The sequence below is a fragment of the Equus przewalskii genome, chromosome 8, assembly GCF_037783145.1.
Source record: "Equus przewalskii isolate Varuska chromosome 8, EquPr2, whole genome shotgun sequence".
In the NCBI taxonomy this organism is placed as follows: domain Eukaryota; kingdom Metazoa; phylum Chordata; class Mammalia; order Perissodactyla; family Equidae; genus Equus; species Equus przewalskii.
The window spans coordinates 18,306,717-18,327,608 of NC_091838.1; the positions used below are offsets into that span (position 1 = coordinate 18,306,717).

Consider the following 20,892-nt stretch of genomic DNA (forward strand, 5'->3'; position numbering starts at 1 on the left):
AGATTGCTCACTTTACCATATCCCTAATGAGCCCCAGTCCACTTTCCACTGTAAATGTCAATTCCTTTGTTTCATTATTCTTCTCCTTCATTTACAAATTATTCATTTTACAAACACTTATGAGGTGCCTGCTAACATACAAGGCACTTTGCTAGGTCCTGGGAATAGCCAGGTAAAAGACACAATCCTTGTCCTCAAAGAATTTACCGTCTTACTGAAGATATGGGTAAGTAAAAAACATATAATAGTGTGGTAAGTGCTATGCTAAAGAACTTAATATATCCCAGTTTGGGGGGGCAGAAGGGAGCATCACTTAACAAAGCTGAGTATGTAGGAAGTCTTCAGAAAGGATGGGGTAATTCCAAACTGACTCCTTGAATCTTAAAAGGGAAAAAAAGAATTAAGGAGGAAAGAAAGGCTGTCTTATCGCTACTTTGAGGAGCGGAGAGGGGAAATTTTTTTAAAACAGGGCATTTTGCGCCAAATGCTACATTGGAATCCTGGAGTATAGAGGGCAGGAGGCAAGTAGTGAGGGTGTTCACAATGAATGGACCGGGATATCACTGTACGGAATTTGGATTTTATCAGAGGAAAGGGTGGGGTATGGCCTGTACTTTGATTCAGACAATTCGTTTCCCGGTCTTTACTGGGGAGAGGTGGTTATTGGGCCCTGAAAAATTCAAATGCTAATGACAAGCATAATCCAGTAGGGGGAAATGGTGGCCTGCCAAAAATTATTCTGGCTACTGGTTGGTCCACGAAAACGCTGTGACCGATGCCTTAGGGCCTCATCACACTAACCGGACACCACCCGCACCCTGCCTAGGGTGCACCCTCAACCGCTGGCCGCAGCGTCACAGAGAACCCGACCCGCGAGGCAACAGGGGAAAGCGCTTCGGTAGATCTCGCGGGATTTCCCTTGAGCTGCGGCCTGCACAGAAGTGCCTGGTCGCCCGGCAACCGCACCCAGGCTGTTGAGGAACCTGGCGCCGGCGAAATTAACCAAGCCAGAGTTACCGACCCAGCTCATCCCGCAACCGGTGAGGTGCCTTCAGGGAAGAAACATGGGAGCCGGGGAAACCCTAGAGCCATGTTTCTCAAACTTGCCTGCCCGTAAGACTTCCCCGGGACGCTTGTTAAAATGCAGATCCCTAAGCCTTATCTCTAGACGTCTACAATTTCCAGAAAGACAGTCTGGAAGTCTATTATAAACAAATGGCTAGAATCAGGCAAGGTTGGGGAACATCTGCCGTAAAGGAGAGAGACACAGGTGGAGGGGAGGCTGCGGAGCAGAGGGAGCGGGATCTGTGGGCGTGGGTCTGAGTTTGAAAGGGGGAAAGCCTGAGAGCAGGAGCCGAAGATTTAGAGAGTCTGGAAGCCACTGAGCCTGGGGCTAGCTAAGGAAAATACACGAACTGAATCGGAGACGTCCACCGCATCTAGTCTGTAGGAGCCCCAAGAGATGACAGCCAAGGGGTCCGCTACAATGGATTCCCAGAGCGCCTGTAAGGCAGCTGGAAACTCTCCCACTGGCGATCTGAAGAGAGAGAGCTATCCTAGCAAGTGGAGCCTCGCGATAACAAAAGAGATAGCTAGTAAGGAAAAATTATGAAAAAGCAGTTTCTCAAACTTTAGAAAATAATGAATCTCTTTTAGAAGAAAATCAAGGACACCCCACGTGTCTCCTTAATTACGTTGACATTATTTTTATTATACTGTTCTAAAATGTATCCAAATCCAAACTAGGTTTAAACTCCAAAAGCTTATAATTTCTCTAAAATAAACTACAATACTAATGAAGTTTAAATTAAAATTATATTAACAAGATGAAGGGTGGTGTTTTGATGAAACTGAATCCTCTCTTGATTTGACTGCTACAATGCAAGGTCTTTTCAGTTAACAGTCCCTATTATTCTGTTATGGCTTAATTCAATTCTCTCTCTTTCCATATTCAAGTCTTGGAAAGTTGTCCTACAGCTTGCTGATGAGGTTCATCAGCCTTCCCTTGGTTTAATAAATACTTTACTTATATATTACCTTTGCCTCTTTCCTTTTCTAATTATCTGAGAGAATTAAGCTTATTTCTATATAAACACCAATTTGTACACTGGAACCTGGAAACAAAATCCATTTATAGCACGGTCACTGATGAGAATTCAGATGATCCAAAATTTCTCTGTTTTAGCCCAGGTTAGAAAGCAGAACCTGAAGCAAAAAACTCATGTGATAATACTTTTTGGGGGTTGTTATTGCAGGGAAGCAGGAGAGAGAGGAAAAAAGGAATGAGACAGAGATGGAAGGAGAGCAAATATAAGAGAGTATGTAACCCAGAAGACCACAGCATGTTTTCAGAGAGACCTTTTGAAATGGCTGTGTCTCCTAAAAGTCCATGGGGGAAAGAAGGGAGAATAAATCATTAGTGCTTCCTGTCTCCCACTGGTCATGTCCTTCTTAGTACAGGGTTGCTCCAAATGGCCACCTGTAGCGCACGTCTCCTGCCTCAGCTGTAAGAAACCCTTGGGTGTATAATCTCTTTAAGATGTACATTTTCACCACAGTTATCAGTGTAAAAAAGATATTTGAAATTTTCAGAAAAAGTTCTAAAATTTTAATTTTTTTTTTTTGAGGAAGATTAGCCCTGAGCTAACTGCTGCCAATCCTCCTCTTTTTGCTGAGGAAGACGGGCCCTGAGCTAACATCTATGCCCATCTTCCTCAGCTTTATATGTGGGACACCTGCCACAGCATGGCTTGCCAAGCAGTGCCATGTCCGCACCAGGGATCCAAACCAGCAAACTCCAGGCCACGGAAGCAGAATATGCACACTTCACCGCTGCGCCAATGGGCCAACCCTAAAATTTTAAAATAAGGGCCAAAAAAATAATATTTTAAAAATATTTTGAATATTTTAACTATTTTTTAATACTGCATTTCCACTTATGAGCTATGGAGAATGTAATTCCTAAAAGAATGGTACTTGCAGTATCAACAAAAATATATGATCCCTAAGAGTGACTCTAGAAAAACTTATGCATGGCCTTAATTAGAAGAAAATTATAAAGCTGTTGAAAGTCATTAAAGAAGCACTCCCAATATGGACAGACATAGCATAGTGATGTAAGAGAAGACTCAATATTAGATGTTAGTGCTTCACAAACTGTTTATAAATTCAATGCAATTTCTAACAAAATCCTGACAGGATTTTTTCATGGAACATGACAAGTTGATTTTAAAATGTATACGAAAGACTTAAGGAGAAGCGGATTCTGGGAATATGGGCAGAGTAGGAAGCACCTGTCTCCCCACCGAGACATTAACTGCACTGGCAGACTCTGTCTGGTATAACTGTTTTAGAATGCTGGAGTCTACTGAAGGCTCACAACTCCAGGGGAAGCCTTAAAAAGTACCCTGCCCATTAATTTTGGTCAATTTCAGCTCTTACCTCTACAGCAGCTACCCATCCCCTACACCCAATCCCATGGCAGGAAGCTGTGCAGGGGTTTCTGGAGCACCTTACATACAGCTTGCAAGAGCAAATGTAGACAAAAAGCAAATATCCAAGATCTGTCCTCTGATCACAGAGATGCAGACAAAGAAGTTGCACCTCTCCCCATTGTTACAAGCCACTCCCCCTCCAGCTGAAGTGACTTCCAGGAGATTGAAAGGGCTAGTGTCCTTTTTTCCCCATCTCTGTTCATTTTTCTCTTTTTCCCCTTTTGGAAATCAGGCTTTAAAGACTGAGACATTAAAAAGTAACTGCATATAAAGGGAAAGTTAGAAAGTGACTCTGCATGCCCAAAGAAAAGCTCAGGCTCATAAATGACCTGAGAAGACCTCCAGTTTACATCTCAGGCTGATCCTTAGCACAGAGACAGCCTACATCAATCAAAAGAAGCAAAAACAAAACAAAAAACAGATAACTCTGGGGAAAGAGGAAATGTGATTTTCAGTTACCACATTATCAGTCAAATGTCCAGTTTTCAACAACAACAAAAAAATTAAGACATACAAAAAATGGGAAGGAAAGTATGACATATTCATAGGAAAAAAATAAATGAACAGAAATTGTCCTTGAAAAAGACCTGATGGGGGCCAGCCCCGTGGCCGAGTGGTTAAGTTTGTGTGCTGCACTGCGGCAGCCCAGTGTTTCGTCAGTTCAAATCCTGGGCACAGACATGGCACCACTCACCAAGCCATGCTGAGGCAGCATCCTGCATGCCACAACTAGAAGGACCCACAACTAAGAAAATACAACTATGTACCAGGGGGCTTTGGGGAGAAAAAGGAAAAAAAAAAAATAAAATCTTTAAAAAAAAAGAAAGAAAGAAAGAAAAAGACCTGATGCCAGATACAAGTAGACAAAGAGACTTTAAAACAACTGTTGTAAAGATGTTCAAAAAACTGAAAAAAGACATGGAGAAAGTTAAGAAAACAATGTATGAACAAAACGGAAAAATCAATAAAGAAATGGAAAAGCTAAAAAGAAATTCTAGAGCTGAAAAGTACAATAACTGAAATGAAAAATTCACTAGAGGGATTCAAAGACAGATTATAACAAGCAGAAGAATGAATCAGTGAACTTGAAGATAGGACAATGGAAATTATTGAGTCTAGACACAGACAGAAAAAAGATTGAAGAAAAGTGAACAGAGCCTAAGGGACCTGTGGGATATCATCAAGAAGGTCAACATATACATTGTGGGCGTTGCAGGAGGAGGACAGAGAAAGAGAGAATGGGACAGAGAAAATATTTGAAGAGATAATGGCTGAAAATTTCCCTACCTTGATGAAAGACTTGAATATAAACATGCAAGAAGGTCATCAAACTCTAAGATGTACCCAAAGAGATCACATTGAGACACATTATAATCAAACTTTCAAAGCACAAAGAATCTTGAAAGCAGTGAGAAATGACTCATCACATAAAAGGAATTCTTAATAAGATTATCAGCACATTACTCATCAGAAACTTCAAGGTCAGAAAACAGTGGGCCAATATATTTGAAGTGCTAAGAGAAGAAATGTGCCAATGAAGAATCCTAAATCCTGAAAAACTGTCCTTCAGAAGTGAAGGAGAAATTAAGACATTCCCAGATAGACAAAAGCTGAGGGAGTTTATTACCTCTAGACCTGCCCTGCAAGAAATGCTCAAGGGAGCCCAGCAGGGTAAATGAAAGGACATTGGACAGTGACTTGAAGCCATACAAAGAAATAAAGATCTCAATAAAGGTAAATACATGGGCAATTACAAAAGCTAGTTTTGTTGTAACAATGGTTAGTAATTCCACTTTTTATTTTTCTACATGACTTATGAGACTAATACATTTTAAAAACAATAATGAGTCTAAAATCTAGTATTATTGTAACTTTGGTTTGTAACTCCACATTTTAAAGATTTTATTGTGGCCATTTTACATAATGTAGCCTGGGTAATTATATGCCAAAATGTGAGAACACAAATTTACCTTCTGCTGAATTCATTTTTTCCTCCTAAGCATTGATTTCATGTCCAGAATACTACACAAATTGAGATGTTTGGTTGGTGAAATTCCAGGTACACTGGAATAATAATGATCAATTTTAAACTGTATTTTTGGTTACATTTTTTATAAGAGAATATAAAGCACAATTGGGGAAACTGGTATATTTATCACTTAACTACACTTCCAGGATGATTGAAAAAAAATGAGTTACCTCAAATTTATGGGCCACATACGGATATCTTACACAAAGCAATATTTTATCCATAACATGTTCCCCTTATTTAACAGCTCTAACATATTCCAGGTGAAATGGTGAATAGTGTTCAGCTTATCAGGGAAGAAAACAGTAGTAGAATGCTGATATCAAACATTATCGACCTATGTACCAGGCACGGTGCAGAACACTCTATACACAATTATCTCACGTAATCCTCACAATATCCCTTGGAAGCAGGTACTATTATTATCCTAATTTTAGAAGAAACTGAGGTAACGTGCCCAAGATTGCCTAACCAGTGAGCAGTGGAGCCAAAATTTGAACTCAGGCAGTCTGGATTGAGAAACACTGCGTTATGCTGCCTCTTTATAGATTGCAGTTATAGTAACATAAAATTTCAAGGCCAGCTCCATTTTTAAGTATTTTGCACCACTTTCCTATGTATACACTCGAGGTTTTCATACCATGTGTTCTGATTTGCGGTTTTAGTAAATATGATCACTACGGATACTAAGGAAAAAAGAGCCAGGAGACCTGATCTCATTCTCAACTGCCATTAGCTTGAGTAGTTTGAGACAAATCTCCGGGCCTTAGTTTCTTCACGTGAGAACACTAGATGATGTTCCTTGAGGTTTTTTCGACTCCAAGAGAGAAAAATACTCCTTTAAAAGATGCCCACAATAACAACTCAATATTAGGGAGAGAAAAAGATTTAAAAGTAAAAGTGAATGAGCATTTGTGTATTTAATTTTGGTGTTTTAAATCTTTTTATAAAAAGAAGTGTCTATAAACTTAGAAAATACCTAAATGCTCCTGAAAATGTCTATGAACTACCTTATCAAATAGTTTTATGTAAGAAAATTAAAGTAAATCAAAATAAATTTCCCTAAATTGTTATGTACATAACATTCCTTTTTTTTCTTTAATTTTTAGAAAGTTGGGCATAAAACAATCCCTAAACCTGCTTCTTGGTATGGTATCAGAACAGAGCTATTGCTGAGAGTCTCATTTACAGAGAAATCATGGTTCGACTGACCTTGGATCTGATTGCCAAAAGCAACAATTTTAAACCCCGAAAAGAAACTACTTCACAATACCTGAAGAAAATAACTCATATAAATTTTTCAGACAAAAACATAGATGCAATTGTAAGAACTCTGAAATTATTTCTTATTTTTATATAGTTAAGAATGTGAAGTTTAGAAATGAGTGTCAGGGCATACCTTCTTACTAACTATATTTTGATTAGTCAGCTTTATATTGTGTTTTCATTTTAATGTCCTGCTTGTGTTGATAAACTTATTAAAAGGAAGTCTCTATAAAATATACATTGTGATTGTTGCACATATGTGTTAAATATGTATGTTCCCCTAAAATACTCTATAGGTAGCAAACTAGATTTGAAAACATATATTGTAAAATAATTTCAAAAGCTAATTACTTATGTATAATTCCAGAACCTGGGAATATGAAGTTTTTAACATGTCAAAATATTAACAATTAACTATGAGAGTACCATATTTCAAAACTTTAGCAGTGAAATCTTTTTTGCACATAATTTAACTGGTTATATAAGTGTAGGTTATACTCTGTCAATTATATCAGACAAGATTATGTTTGTGGATATACTCTGAAACTCTTTTCTCTGTGCTAAGCTAATTTTTGGCTCTAATTTGGGAAACTTTAAAAGCAGCAATAACCCATTTAAGCCATCTGTATTAGTATCCATTGTCTACAATAAAATGCTAAAGACTAAGATGAGAGAAATTTTCTTGGAAACAAATAAGCTCCATGAGGGCAGGGATCATGTCTATTTTGTTTGCATCATTCTAAATCCCCCATCCAATACTGTGCCTGACTCATATTAAGTGCTTAATAAATATTTATTGAATGAATGAATGAAAAAACACCAAAGCCCCAGGCAAAATTGTCAGTTAAGACAATCAGGTTTTTTTTGCAGAGACCCTACCTAGCTCTCATTCTATACCCCTTTCAGTTTCCTGGTGATCCTTCTCCCCATGAGTCCAACTGCCGGAACCTCCTGTTTCTACTTTGTTGCCCCAAGCTCTCTACCTCATCATACCACATACAGACTGCTTTGTCCAGAGAGCCTCCATTTAACGTTGTTTTGTCCCCTCACAATCAGTGCTCCTTCAGTGTGGATGACTTTTGTTAGGAGGAAAGCAAACTGGTTAAAGTAATTCATACTAAGATAAGAATAACTTGTAAACTTGAAGTCCCCAAAATGTGGTTGTTTTTTAAAATATCTTGTTTACTTAATGAAGGTCAAGATATTTTTGAGCAGAACTTCACTCTTTTACCTATACTTACTCTAGGCCCACTCTACCACTACACAGGAAATGACAGCTTTTTAAAAATACCTTTAATTATTTTATCTCAAAAGTAATTGATGTTCATTTGTATAAAACACACACACAAAAAAAGAAATTGACTTGTAATCCTACCATGCAGAGAAAACCGCTATTAACATTTCGGTGATATCCTACCAGTCTTTTTTCTAGGCATGTATTCATATAATTTTACAATAGTGGGTCATATTGAATGTACTGTTTTCATTTTATTATGAGACCTACAAGATATTACTAAAGAAACTAAAGGATGTTTATAGGTATATGGTATTCCCTTCAATAGCATAATCATAGTTTCTTTATTAATCCACTGTTCTTGAAAACCTAGATGACTTCCAATTTTCAGTACTATTCTACAGAAACAGTAAGCCCTGATTTATAATATTGGAACAATAATTTCTTAAATGCTTTGACTTTCAAAGGAGCCTAATTGCTTCCAAGGAAAATTGCTTGCACTGGGAAAATCGTCCTTAACAAATACAATTTTATTGATATAGTTACAGAATACTAAAACCTAGAACTAATTTTTTAATCATTCCAGTCTTGTTTTAACTGTGCTAAGAACAGAAAAATACTGTTCTTTTATATTAACCTTAGGGAAATTTGCAGAATGATTAAGTGAAAAACTTTCTTAAAACAAACTTCTAAGTTCTCAGGAGAAATTAAATATGACCTGTTTTTGCTTTCTTTTTAGGAAGACCTCTCTCTTTGCAAAAATCTCAGTGTTTTATATTTGTATGATAATCGTATTAGTCAAATCACTAACTTGAATTATGCCACAAATCTGACTCACCTGTACCTACAAAACAACTGTATTTCATGTATAGAGAACCTCAGGTCATTAAGGAAACTGGAAAAACTGTAAGTGCTTTTATTTTTAAGTAATATAATTGTTTGTCATCATTACAGTAATATTTTTGCATGCACATATTTTTCCATTATCTGCCGTTTTGTGGAACAACCCTCAATTTTTATTCTCTTTTCTCTAAATTGTTATTCTCTTTTCTCTAAATTGTTCTCAATTCTCTAAATTGTTTCAAATGTAATACCTAACAATTTGATTTTATTAAGCCTGATATACTTTTCTTTTGCAGGAAGATGAGTTGTCTTAAGGGCTTACAGGGATACCTAAAATATCTTTTTGTAGGCTCAACTGATGAAAGAAGTTTCCATGGAACCCAAATGAGTTCTGTGCCTTTCAGAATCACACATCTCAAAAGAGCAAGGTCATAGAATTGATAATGTTGATGTAGATTTGATTGTAAAAAGACATTTACTGAGGCCAGCTGCCTGGTGGTACAGCGGTTTAAGTTCGCATGCTCCACTTCAACAGTCCCAGGTTTGCTGGTTCGAATCCCAGGTGTGGACCTACCCACCGCTTGTCAGGCCATGCTGTGGCATGTGTCCCACATAAAGTAGAGGAAGATGGGCACAGATGTTAGCTCAGGGCTGGTCTTCCTCAGCAAAAAGAGGAGGATTGGTGGCAGATGTTAGGTCAGGGCTAATCTCCCTCAAAAAGAAAGAAAGAAAGAAAGAAATCCTCTCAAAAAATAAAATAAAATTATGTTTCATATTTTGCAGGTATCTGGGAGGCAATTACATTGCTGTCATAGAAGGTTTAGAAGGATTAGAAGGACTGAGAGAGCTTCATGTTGAGAGTCAGAGGCTTCCCCTTGGAGAAAAGCTTCTATTTGATCCAAGAACTCTTCATTCTCTGGCAGTAAGGCCACATTTGAGTATTCTAACAAATATAGTGATTAACAGTTATAATGGAACAGGAAAGTGGTGAAAGTATATTTGAACACTGTACATACTCTGCATATTTACATTACCAGTTGAGAGTTTATGGGAGAGCTAAAACTAATTTTCCCTACATAATTTCTCAGAGACTCAGCAGCTATAAAGTGGGGATAATTATTATGCCTGCCTCAAGGGTAACTGGAAGGATCAAAAGAAGGATGTGAAAAGGTTTGTAAAGTATGAAGTTCTAATACAGATGTATTCATTCATAATTTGGACCTTGGTGATTACCATGACTCAAAGTTTAAAATTTTAGGAAAACGCCTAAGGAAAGAGGTGCACAATTATTTGGCAAATTTTAAACCACCTAGAGAATCATTACAATGATAAGTCGTTTTCTCGCTGGATTCTGACTTGATTGTAGAGTGCATTTACATAAGGCTCTGCCTCATCAGAAGCAGGTAGATCTGGGAGCACAGGATTTGATGCTCCAGTTGTCAACTGACAACTGGTCACATGGAAGTATCATAATGAACTGAGAAGCCAGAGGGTGCCACAGAGGCTTTTGCTAATCCTCAAAATGGGCTTTGTTAGGATACACTACTTTCAGTTCTGGGGTAAGGGGTATACATGTTTGTTGTATTTACAAATTTCATTGGTTTTATTTTAGAGGGCCCAGAAACAGAGGGCAGTAGAAGGTTTTTGAACCAAATGTATAACAATTGAGGGGTAGTGCTTTAAATTGGAAAAGAAAGAAGTGACCTGGTTTCTGTCCAACCCCCACCCCAGAATCACCTGTGTCTCAGCTCAACCTCAACTGATCCAAGAAGACTGACCCCACTGTGGGGATAGCTATTTTTATTACAAAATGCCACAGAAGATATTCTTGCTTGTTTAATTTTTACATACATTCAAGCAGATTCTGAAATTCTAAATATAAGGCATAATTTTTTTAGCTGTATTTCAAGTCTTAAAAAACACCAGGAAGTATCTTCTCTAGAGGCTAGCCGTGTGTGGATGCCTCAGTGGGTAGACTCCATCTTGGTAGAGATTCCTGGGCCTTAGATTTTAAGATGGTTTTGATTTAGTGTTGCTCTGTTGTATGTTTATGTCCTCGTTAACAGCTGATGCTGAACTTGTTAATTACTAATTATTATTTTTAAGTGCCTTCTGAACATATAGATTGTCAAGAGAAAACTATATAGAGAGAGATAAAAATAAAAACCAGATATTCTTTCATTCTCAATGTTTCCTATTTAGAAAAACAACCAGAAAAACTATTTCTTCCTATGTAAATACAAATCTTAGTGCCATTTAACACAAAATGATAATTTGCTTAAACTGAAATAAGCATTTTTTCTACATTATGTTATCATTTGTTTATTGAGGCATCTTTTTTCTTTCTTTTCTTTCATGTTTTCTTTCTTTGCTTGATTCTGGGTTTCTTTTTTCTACAAATTCCTCTTATATACTGAAAGAGGAAAATTGAACTTGTGAAAAAAATAGTAAGTTATATCACAATTATGATAATTCTAAAAGTTTCACCTGACATAGAAACAAAATCTCCTTGGCTTTTTATTTTCTTGCCTAATTTATTTTATTTTTCTTGTTTAAGAGCAAAACAGCCTGAACTGATAAATTTTAAATTTTTCACGGATTAGGATTTCTGGTTCCTATATATAGTATTTAATTAGACTATTTACTAATGGTAATTTAGTTATTTTTCTTACAGAAATCCCTCTCTACATTGAATATCAGCAATAATAATATTGATGACATCAGAGACTTAGAAATACTGGAGAATCTTAATCAGCTTATAGCAGTTAACAACCAAGTTCTGCATGTGAAGGTAGCATAAAGAAAAATTGATTTAAAAATATTTACATGAAACTGTGATTGAAAAATACTTATTTCTCTAAATAGCTATAAAATGTATTACTTTAAAAACTGTTCTGGATTTGTTCTATAACTAGCTTATGAATCTCTACTTCTTAATGTATTTATTTGCATAATTCTGCCCTCTTACCTGGTTTTCTCTTTCATACCCCAACGCCTGCATCCCTTACCAACAGAAAAAAGTTTCTCTGAGAAGGAAGTATATGCTTTTTCCTCTCTACATTATTTTTCTATCAAATGGTTCCCTCTGGAGACTAGATTTCTTGTCCCTTAACTCTGATCTCCCAATGAAAGAGCTTCTAGTGACTAGACCCAAACTCTTTCCTGGCTACTCCTCCTTGGGGAAGCACCTGGATTTTGAACTTATTCTAATCTGCCATAGCTATATTCATGTCATGTTATGTCATATCATGCCATATTCATTCATTCAAGCATATATTGGACACCTACATATTTGTCAGGCACTGTAATACACTGTGTAGCACAGAGGAAGGAAGAATACAGTCCTGGGGCTCAACAAACCCATGGCCAACAAGTAACGAGACTACAGTGTGATTCTGTTTTCATAGGTATTTTGGTAGCACAAACTCAGCCTGGGGCTGGGGAAGGCTTCCTGGAAATAGTCACCCATGAGCTGAGCCATTGCCATGACCTCACAGTTTCTGGTTTGGCAGTGGGGTGGGCTGTAGTATAATTTGTCTACCTGGGACCATTGGAGGAAGAATGAGCTCCTTTGTCCCATAAACAGAGCTCTTGTTTTCAAAACTACTTCCAGACAGCTATCTGCTGACCTAAAAAAGTTACCCCTGGCCTTGTTTCCAAATTCAGATCTATTACCTGGCTCATCCCATAAGTACTGTAAGCAGTAGATAATCATGAAAATAAATATTATGTGTATTCTACTACCAATGAATTCCTCAAAATATCCAAAATGCCACTGAACAACCAGGATGGATGTATAAAATAAAAAGACCAATAAGAAAGCATGACTCAATTAGTTGTCTCAACTTAAAATGTGAAGGATATAACGAGATCATGGGATAAATTCTGCATTCAAAAATATTTTAAATTTTAGAGTACTCCTCTAGATTTTTTCCATTGAGCATTTTGTATTCATAAGAATTACTTAGTTTTCCTATGATTTTGCAGGATCTGTATCAATACTGTCAAATGATTTTGTAATAGATGGGTAGTCTTACATCAGATATACTGTACATATGATCCTATTCAAAGTGACAGAGAGTAGAGTGTAGGTCTTGATTAAGTAGAGAAGACCTGGAATGTGTTCCACATTCACTCCATGGGAAATGGGAACAGAGTGGCCAAGCACAGAAGGTCACCTTTCCTGTGGAGAGAATGATGGAGAATTCCAGTCTCCCAAATTGGTATCAATCTTAAGTGCAGGATAAGTACTTTACCTAAATGTTTTGCAAGCCCAGATTCTAAGCACGATAAATGTTCAGTAATAAGTGATGAATATATGACTATATCTTGAAAGATCTAGTTGGTTATTAATTATCATAATTGCCACAATTCACTTCAGTTACTGTCAGTACTTTTTAAATTTTTTTAAATTTTTTTATTATTTTCGGATGTACATCATATTTCGAATTCTGTGTACATTACATCATGTTCACCACCCAAAACCTAATTATAGTCCATCCCCTCACATGTGAGCCTAATCACCCCTTTTGCCCCCCTCCTTCCCCCATGGTAACCACCAGTCCAATCTCCAATGCTATGTGTTTTTTTGTCGTTGTTTTTATCTTCTACTTATGATTGAGATCATATGGTATCTGACTTTCTCCCTCTGACTTATTTCACTCAGCATAATACCCTCTGTCAGTACTTTTAAGTCTTACTCTTTTATGCCTTTAACTCTGAACAGAAAAGAAGAGTTTGATCAGATAAAAATGCTAGCCTCCAAATGATCCCAAAGGAAGTTCTTTGGAATGACATTAAGACCAAGCTATTTTGCCCACAGTGATTATTCTTAGGCCATGTTAATAATGCATAACCAGGATAAATGTATAACCAAAATAAAGTCCTTCATTACTGCTTATTATTCAATCTAATGATTAGTGCCTAATTAAACCAAACCCTTATTTTTTAAGACTGAGTTCAATATCGCCTCCTGTGTAGCTTTTCCTGAACCTCGCATCAAGTTAATCTCTTCAAAAATATTTATTATATTCTGTGTGCCAGGCACTGTTCTTGGCCCTTTGGAGAAATACATTCTAGGCACAGGGGATACCATGATAAATAAGACAGACAGGTCTCTACCCTCAAGGAGCTTACGTTACAGTGAGACAAGGGAGGGAATAGTCAGAAAATAAATAAGCAGAGAAGATTGTGAAAAGTGCTATGAAGGAATTAAGAAGGATGATGTAGTAGAAAAGGGGTCAGTGGATATTTTAGATCAGGTTATCAAGAAAGGCCTCTGAGGAAATGACCTTTATGCTGACCAGCCCAAGAGAAAACATCTCCCCATTCTGACATTTAAGGGTTCCAGAGGGAAAATGCCAGCAGCATGTCCAATTGCCCTACAGTGAAACCAATCAGTCAAGAAGCCTGTCTCTCACACAAAGAGCTCTCATTCACTTTCATGAATGAATAGGTAGCTCAAGATTATAGACATCTAAATGCAGCCTCTAAAGTCCAAGAGAGAAAGAAACAAAAAGAACTCTAAAGAAACAAATAAGATGGAAGTAGAAAAATAAAAACTAAAAAAAACAAGCCCACTATAATTAACTTCTTAAGAGAAATAAAAAAGGATTTTATAACCTTGAAATAAAAGATTCTCTTTTTTTTTTTAAAGGAACATTAAGTGAATGAGAGCACTTAGAAATTTAAAATAGGAGAATTAAATATTCAATATAAAGCTTAAATGATAAAATTAGGCAAGTCTCCCAGAAAGAAAAAAAAGAGAAAGAATGAAAAATAAGCAAGCAAAAAAGAAACATAGAGAATTAATTCAGGAGATCCAATATATGACTAATAAGAGTATAAGTATCAGAGAACAAGAAAAAGAAGAGGAAAATAAAATTATATTTAAAAATAATATAATGGGTCATGATGTATTAACCATGCATGACAAGAAGTATTCTCCCACAAAAAAGAAAAGAAAACTAAACAAAATATGTGAAACAACTTTTTCAGACATTGGACAGGACTGTGGTCCATAAGAGAAGGAAAACAAACAAGATGAGCTCTCTATTTATCCCAGCTTTCTGCCTGCAGGCACCTTCCAGGCCACAATGCAGGGAGGGGTACAGCAAACAAGAACCATGAAAATGTAAATCATAACTGGAGAAAAGTTAATCAAGAAAAAACATCCAGAAATGACATGGAGGATGGAGTTAGAAGACAGAACTTTTAAAAAGCTATTACAAATATGCTCTGGAATTTAAAGAAAGCATGAACACAAACAGAAGAAAAATGGAAGATATGAAAAAAAGTCACTTCTGAAGCTGAAAAATATCTAAAATGAAAAACTAACTGGATGGAATTAAAAGCAGATTAGACACTATAGAAGAAAAGATCAGTGAACTTAAAGACATAGCATGAGAACTATAGAAACTGAGGTACAGGGGCCGGCCCGGTGGTGCAGTGCTTAAGTTCGCATGTTCCGCTTCTCAGTGGCCCGGGGTTGGCCGGTATGGATCCCAGGCGCAGACATGGCACCACTTGGCACGCCATGCTATGGTAGGCATCCCACATATAAAGTAGAGGAAGATGGGCACAGATGTTAGCTCAGGGCCAGGCTTCCTCAGCAAAAAGAGGAGGACTGGCAGTAGTTAGCTCAGGGCTAATCTTCCTCAAAAAAAAAAAAAAGGAAAGAAACTGAGGTACAGAAAGAAAAAACACTACAAAATAATGAGCGGAGCCTCAATGGCTTATGGGATACCACAAGCATTCAAAGACGTATGTAAAGGGAGTCCTAGGAGGAGTAGGAGCAATGCTAAGGACTGAACATTTGGGTCCCTCCAAAATTCATAGGTTGAAGCCTAATCTCCAATGTGATGGTATTTGGAGGTGGGGCCTTTGGGAGATAATTAGGTCACCAGGGTGGATCCCTCATGAATGGGATTGGAGTCCTTATAAGGAGAGAAAGAGACTAGAGCTCTCTCTCTTAGCCATGGAAGGATACCATGAGAAGACAGGCATTTGCAAACCAGGGAGAGTGCTCTCACCAGATCATGGTATCTGTCCGCACTTTGATCTTGGACTTCCCAGCTTCCAGAACTGTGAGAAATAAATGTTTGTTGTTTAACCACCCAGACTCTGATATTCTGTGATAACAGCCCGAACTAAGACAGGGGAAGAAAATATTTTTGAAGAAATAGTGGCCTCAAGGTACCCAGAGTAGTCAAAACATTCTTGAAAAGGAACAAAGTTGGAGGACTCACACTTTCCTATTTCAAAACTTACCACAAATCTACCGTAACCAAGACAGTGTGGCACTGTCATAAGTATAATCACACAGATCAATGGAATGAGACTGGGAATCCAGAAATAAACCTTCACATTTATGGTCAACTGATTTTTGACAAGGGTGCTAAGATAATCCAATGGGGAAAGAACAGTTTTTTCAACAAATGGTGCTGAGATATTTGGATAGCTCCATGCAAAAGAATCAAGTTGGATCCCTTCTTTATAACACAAACAAAAATCAATACAAAATGGATCAGAGACTTAAATGTAAGAGATAAAACTATAAAACTCTTACAGGAAAACATAGGGATAAATCTTTATGACCCTGAATTAGGCAAAGCCTTCTTAGATATGACACCAAAAGCATAAGCAAAAAAAAAAAAAAAAGACAAATTAGGCTTCAACCAAATTAAAAACTTTTGTGCTTCAAAGAATACCATTAGGAAAGTGAAAAAGACAAACCACAGACTGGGAAAAAATATTTGTAAATCCTATATCTGCTAATAGACTTGTATCCAGACTATATAAAGAACTCTTGCAACTCAACAACAGAAAGGCAAACAATCCAATCTATAAATGGGCAAAGTACTTGAATAGACATTTCTACAAAGAAGATATGCAAGTGGCCAATATGCCCATGAAAAGATACTCAACAGCATTAGTCATTAGGGAAATGCAAATCAAAACCACAATTAAATACCACTTCACACCCAATGAGATAGCTATAATTAAAAAGACAGATAATAACAAGTGTTGGCAATGATATGGAGAAATTAGAACCCTTATACTTTCTGAGGGGAATGTAAATGGTACAGCTGCTTTCAAAAACAGGCAGTCCCTCAAAATTTTAAATACAGAATTACCATATGACATAAAATTCCACTCCTAGGTATACACTAAGAGAAACGAAAATCTATGTCCACATAAAAACTTGTACATGAATGTTCACAGCAACATTATTCATAATAGCCAAAAAGTAGAAACAATTCAAATGTCCATCAACCAATGGTTGGATAAAAGAATGGGTATGTCTATACATATGGGATATTATTTGGCAATAAAAATGAATGAAGGACTGATTCATATTACAACATGGATAAACTATGAAAACATTACACAAAGTGAAAAAAGCCAATCACAAAAGACCAAGTATTATAAGATTTCATTTATATGAAAAGTCCAGAATAGATAAATCTATAGAAATAGAAATAGATTATTGATTGCCTAGGGCTAAGGGATGGGGCGAAGATAAGAAGTGATGTTAATGGGTACAGGGTTTCTTATGGGGGTAATGAAAATATTCTAAAATTCATTGTGGTGATGATTGCACAACTCTGTGAATATACTAAAAATCATTGAATAGTACGCTTTAATGTGTGAATTTATGGTATGTGAATAACATGTCAAGAAAGCTGTTAAAAGATAAAATAAATAACAAAAATATAGTGGCCCAAAATTCCCATATTTCATGAAAATTATAAACCCACACATCCATGAAGTTCAATAAAACCCAAACAAAAAAATCACAAAGAAAATTACACTAAGGTGCACCATAAAAAAAAAATGCTGAAAATCAACGATCATAATATCTTAAAAGCAACTAGAGAAAAAGACATTATGCATATAGAAAGATAAGAATTCTCACAGACTTCTCGTCAAAAGCAGTGCAAGCCAGAAGACAATGAAATAACTTTTAAAGTGTTAAAAGAAAAAAGAAAAACATGTCAACTTGGTATTATGTATCCAGTGAAACTATACTTTAAAAAAATGAAGGCAAAATAAAGATCGTTTTCAGATAAACTTAACTTGAAAGAATTTGTCCCCTGGAGACCAGCACTACAAAAAAAATATTAAAGGAAGTTCTTCAAGGTGAAGGAAAGATGATATCAGCTGGAAACTTTTATCTACACTAAGGAATGAAGAGTATTAAAAATGGTAAGTATAGGGTAAATATAAAATATTTGAACTAAATGAAAATGAAAACATTTGAAAATTTTGGGGATGCAGTAACAGTGCTTAGAGGGAAATTTATAGCTTTAAATGCTTTTATTAGAAAAGAAGAAAAATTATCTAAGCTTTCACCTCAAGAAGAAAGAAAAATAAATGCAAATTAAATTGAAAATAAGTGGAAGGAAGGAAATAAAGATAACAGCAGAAATCAATGAAATAGAAATATAGACAACCACTACAGAAAAATCAATGAAACCAAAAGTTGATTCTTTATAAATATAAATAAAAGTAATAAATTCTAGGTAGACTGACCAAGAAAACAAAGAAAGAAGACGCAAATTAATAATATCAGAAATGAAAAAGATATCATTAAAGGATAATGAAGAAATGTTGTGAAGAACTTTATGCCAATAAAGTTGACAGCTTAGATAAACAGATAAATTCCTTGAAAGACACAATTTACCAAAACTGACATAAGAATAAATAGAAAATCTAAATAGCTCTATATCTATTAAAAAATATTTATAAATAAAAACTCCACGAAGAAAACTCCAAACCCAGATGGGTTCACTGATGAAGAAAATGTAAAACAGTGTGACCTCTTTGGAAAACGGTTTGACAGTTCCTTATACAGTTAAATATGCACTTACCATATGACTCAGCAATCCCATTCTTAGGTATTTACCTAAGTGAAATGAAAACCTATGTTCACACAAATACCTATATGCAAATCTTTACAGTAACTTTATTTGTAATTTTGGAAACAACTAAGTTTCCCTCAAATGAGGAATGGATAAACAAACTGTATTTCACACAATGGAATATCACTGAGCAATAAAAACTAATGAACTACTGATGCACAACACAACATGGACAAATTAAAAAATATTATACTGAGCAAAATAAGCCAGATAAAAAAGAGTACATACCGTATGACTCCATTTTTATGGCACTCTTGAAAAGTAAAAACCAATGCATAAAGTAAGGGCAAATCAATGGGATTGCTTGATGGGAATAAGAAGAGGTTGACTAGAAAGGTCCATGAATGAATTTTTTGAGATGATGAAACATTCTGTCTTGATTATCGTGGTTGTTCTATGTATGTAAATGGTTTGGTCATGTAAATGTATGCCTTTAGCTGTATGTAAATTATAATAAGGTTAATTTAAAAATAATATTAGAAAAATTTTCAGAACCAAAGGACATGAGTTTCCAGATTAAAACTGTCTCCCAAATGCCAGCACAGTGGATAAAAATTTACCCATACCCAGGTCAATCCTTAAAAAGTGTTTAGGACACGAGGAGTAAAGAGCTCCTAAAGCCTTTTACAGGGGAAAAGAAGATCCTAATACAGAGAATCAGGAATCAAAATGGAGTCAGAATTATCAGATTTTTCAATCTGGAAGACAGCAGAATAATATCTTCAAAATTTTGAGGTAAAAGTATTCTCAGTCTAGAATTATATACTCAGTCAATTTTTCAATCAAGTATGAGGTATAAAACATTTTTAATCATGCAAGCTCTCAAAAAATTTATATCCAAAGTGCTTGCTCTTAGGCAGTTCTTGGAAAATGTGTTCCACCTAAACAGGAGAGAAAACTAGAAAAAGGGAAGACATGGGATCTAGGTAACAGGAAAAAGGCCAAGAAAATTCCCAGAATGAATTTGAAGGGAATTTGAAATGAAGGGAAGTCCTAGGAAAGCATCTACCAGCCCAAGTTGCCGTAGGCTAACGTTGTGATAAATACATAGAAAACTAAGCAAATAAATAATCAACCAATTTTTAAAATAAGAAGCAATCATAGTGCATTAAGTGGTTTAGCTTCGCACAATATTTAAGTGAGCTTAATAAAATAGCCAATGAATATTAATCTGATTAACAATTTTAGTATGACTCTCTTGACAGGATGGGGGAAGGGAAGTGTAGTAAGGGTTCAGAGCAGTACTTACGAGAATTAAATCATCATCTTCCATAGTAGGAATTCAGTAGACAAATATCTAAGATTTAAAAGTCAATATTATTTAGCAATGTGGAGGTAAGTATGTATAGAAATAGCTGAAGAAGTTGCAAATGGTTTTATTAAAAGCCCTAAGGTAATCTTTAAATTTTGTTATAAACCCTATGGTCTTATTTGATTTTTTAACTGTGTTGATTACATTGCTTTGATTTTTAAAAATCTAATTTAAAAAAGAGTGAATGGTTGGTAAGGAACAACTGGTTAATATAATTCTGTTATTATATATCACGATATCTCCCATTAGACTGAGAACCTTTAAGAGTAAGGAATTTTTGCTGATTTCAGGATTCCTTAGAGCTCATCCCAGTGCCTGGCACATAGTAGGCACCTACTACATGCTTATAGAATGAATGAATACAGGACCAAAAAAAAAAAATTTAACTATCTGGAGAAGGAATATAAACCATTCAGCAAGTTCTAGAGGCTGGGATACGCCAAAAGTTGCTTTTCCCTCCCATAAAGAGAAGATATCCAGGGAGTGAGAATGAAATCTCAAGTTCTTTTACTTCCAGCAAGAAGACACAAGCAATTAAAAATGCCTAGACACAGCTTCTTGGATGTCTGAATACCCACTTGCCCAGGGTTCATCTGAAATGTGCTTTTGTGGTCCATTTATATCATCCTCTGAAGGCTTAGTCAAATGACACGTTGAAGTTTAGCATCAGAATACTAACTTGGTTCTCTGTATGTATTCCTGGGGTCAGAGTCACCTTTTTTGGCTTTAATTTTTTCACATTTAAGCTCATTGATTGAAGTTGCTCAAAAGCTGCTGACATCAAACCCTGT

At 36.0% G+C, this 20,892-nt stretch overlaps 1 protein-coding gene across 11 annotated transcripts in view; it reads left to right on the plus strand.

Moving 5' to 3' along the window:
- Positions 1-756: 756 nt before the first annotated feature.
- Positions 757-20,892, plus strand: part of PPP1R42 (protein phosphatase 1 regulatory subunit 42) — a 44,246-nt gene continuing 24,110 nt past the window's right edge. For 4 of the 11 annotated variants that reach the window (XR_011543366.1, XM_070631529.1, XM_070631531.1 and 1 more), the window contains exons 1-5: positions 757-1,040; positions 6,633-6,847; positions 8,763-8,929; positions 9,650-9,788; positions 11,541-11,657. Coding sequence is in view for 10 of the 11 variants with exons in the window: in XM_070631529.1 (XP_070487630.1) it covers positions 6,722-6,847; positions 8,763-8,929; positions 9,650-9,788; positions 11,541-11,657 (549 nt within the window). In the remaining variant the exon portion in view is untranslated. Of the gene's footprint in view, positions 1,041-2,631; positions 5,229-6,632; positions 6,848-8,762; positions 8,930-9,649; positions 9,789-11,525; positions 11,658-20,892 lie in introns of all 11 variants that reach the window. The other 7 variants (XM_070631527.1, XM_008526685.2, XM_070631533.1 and 4 more) reach the window with 5 other exon arrangements.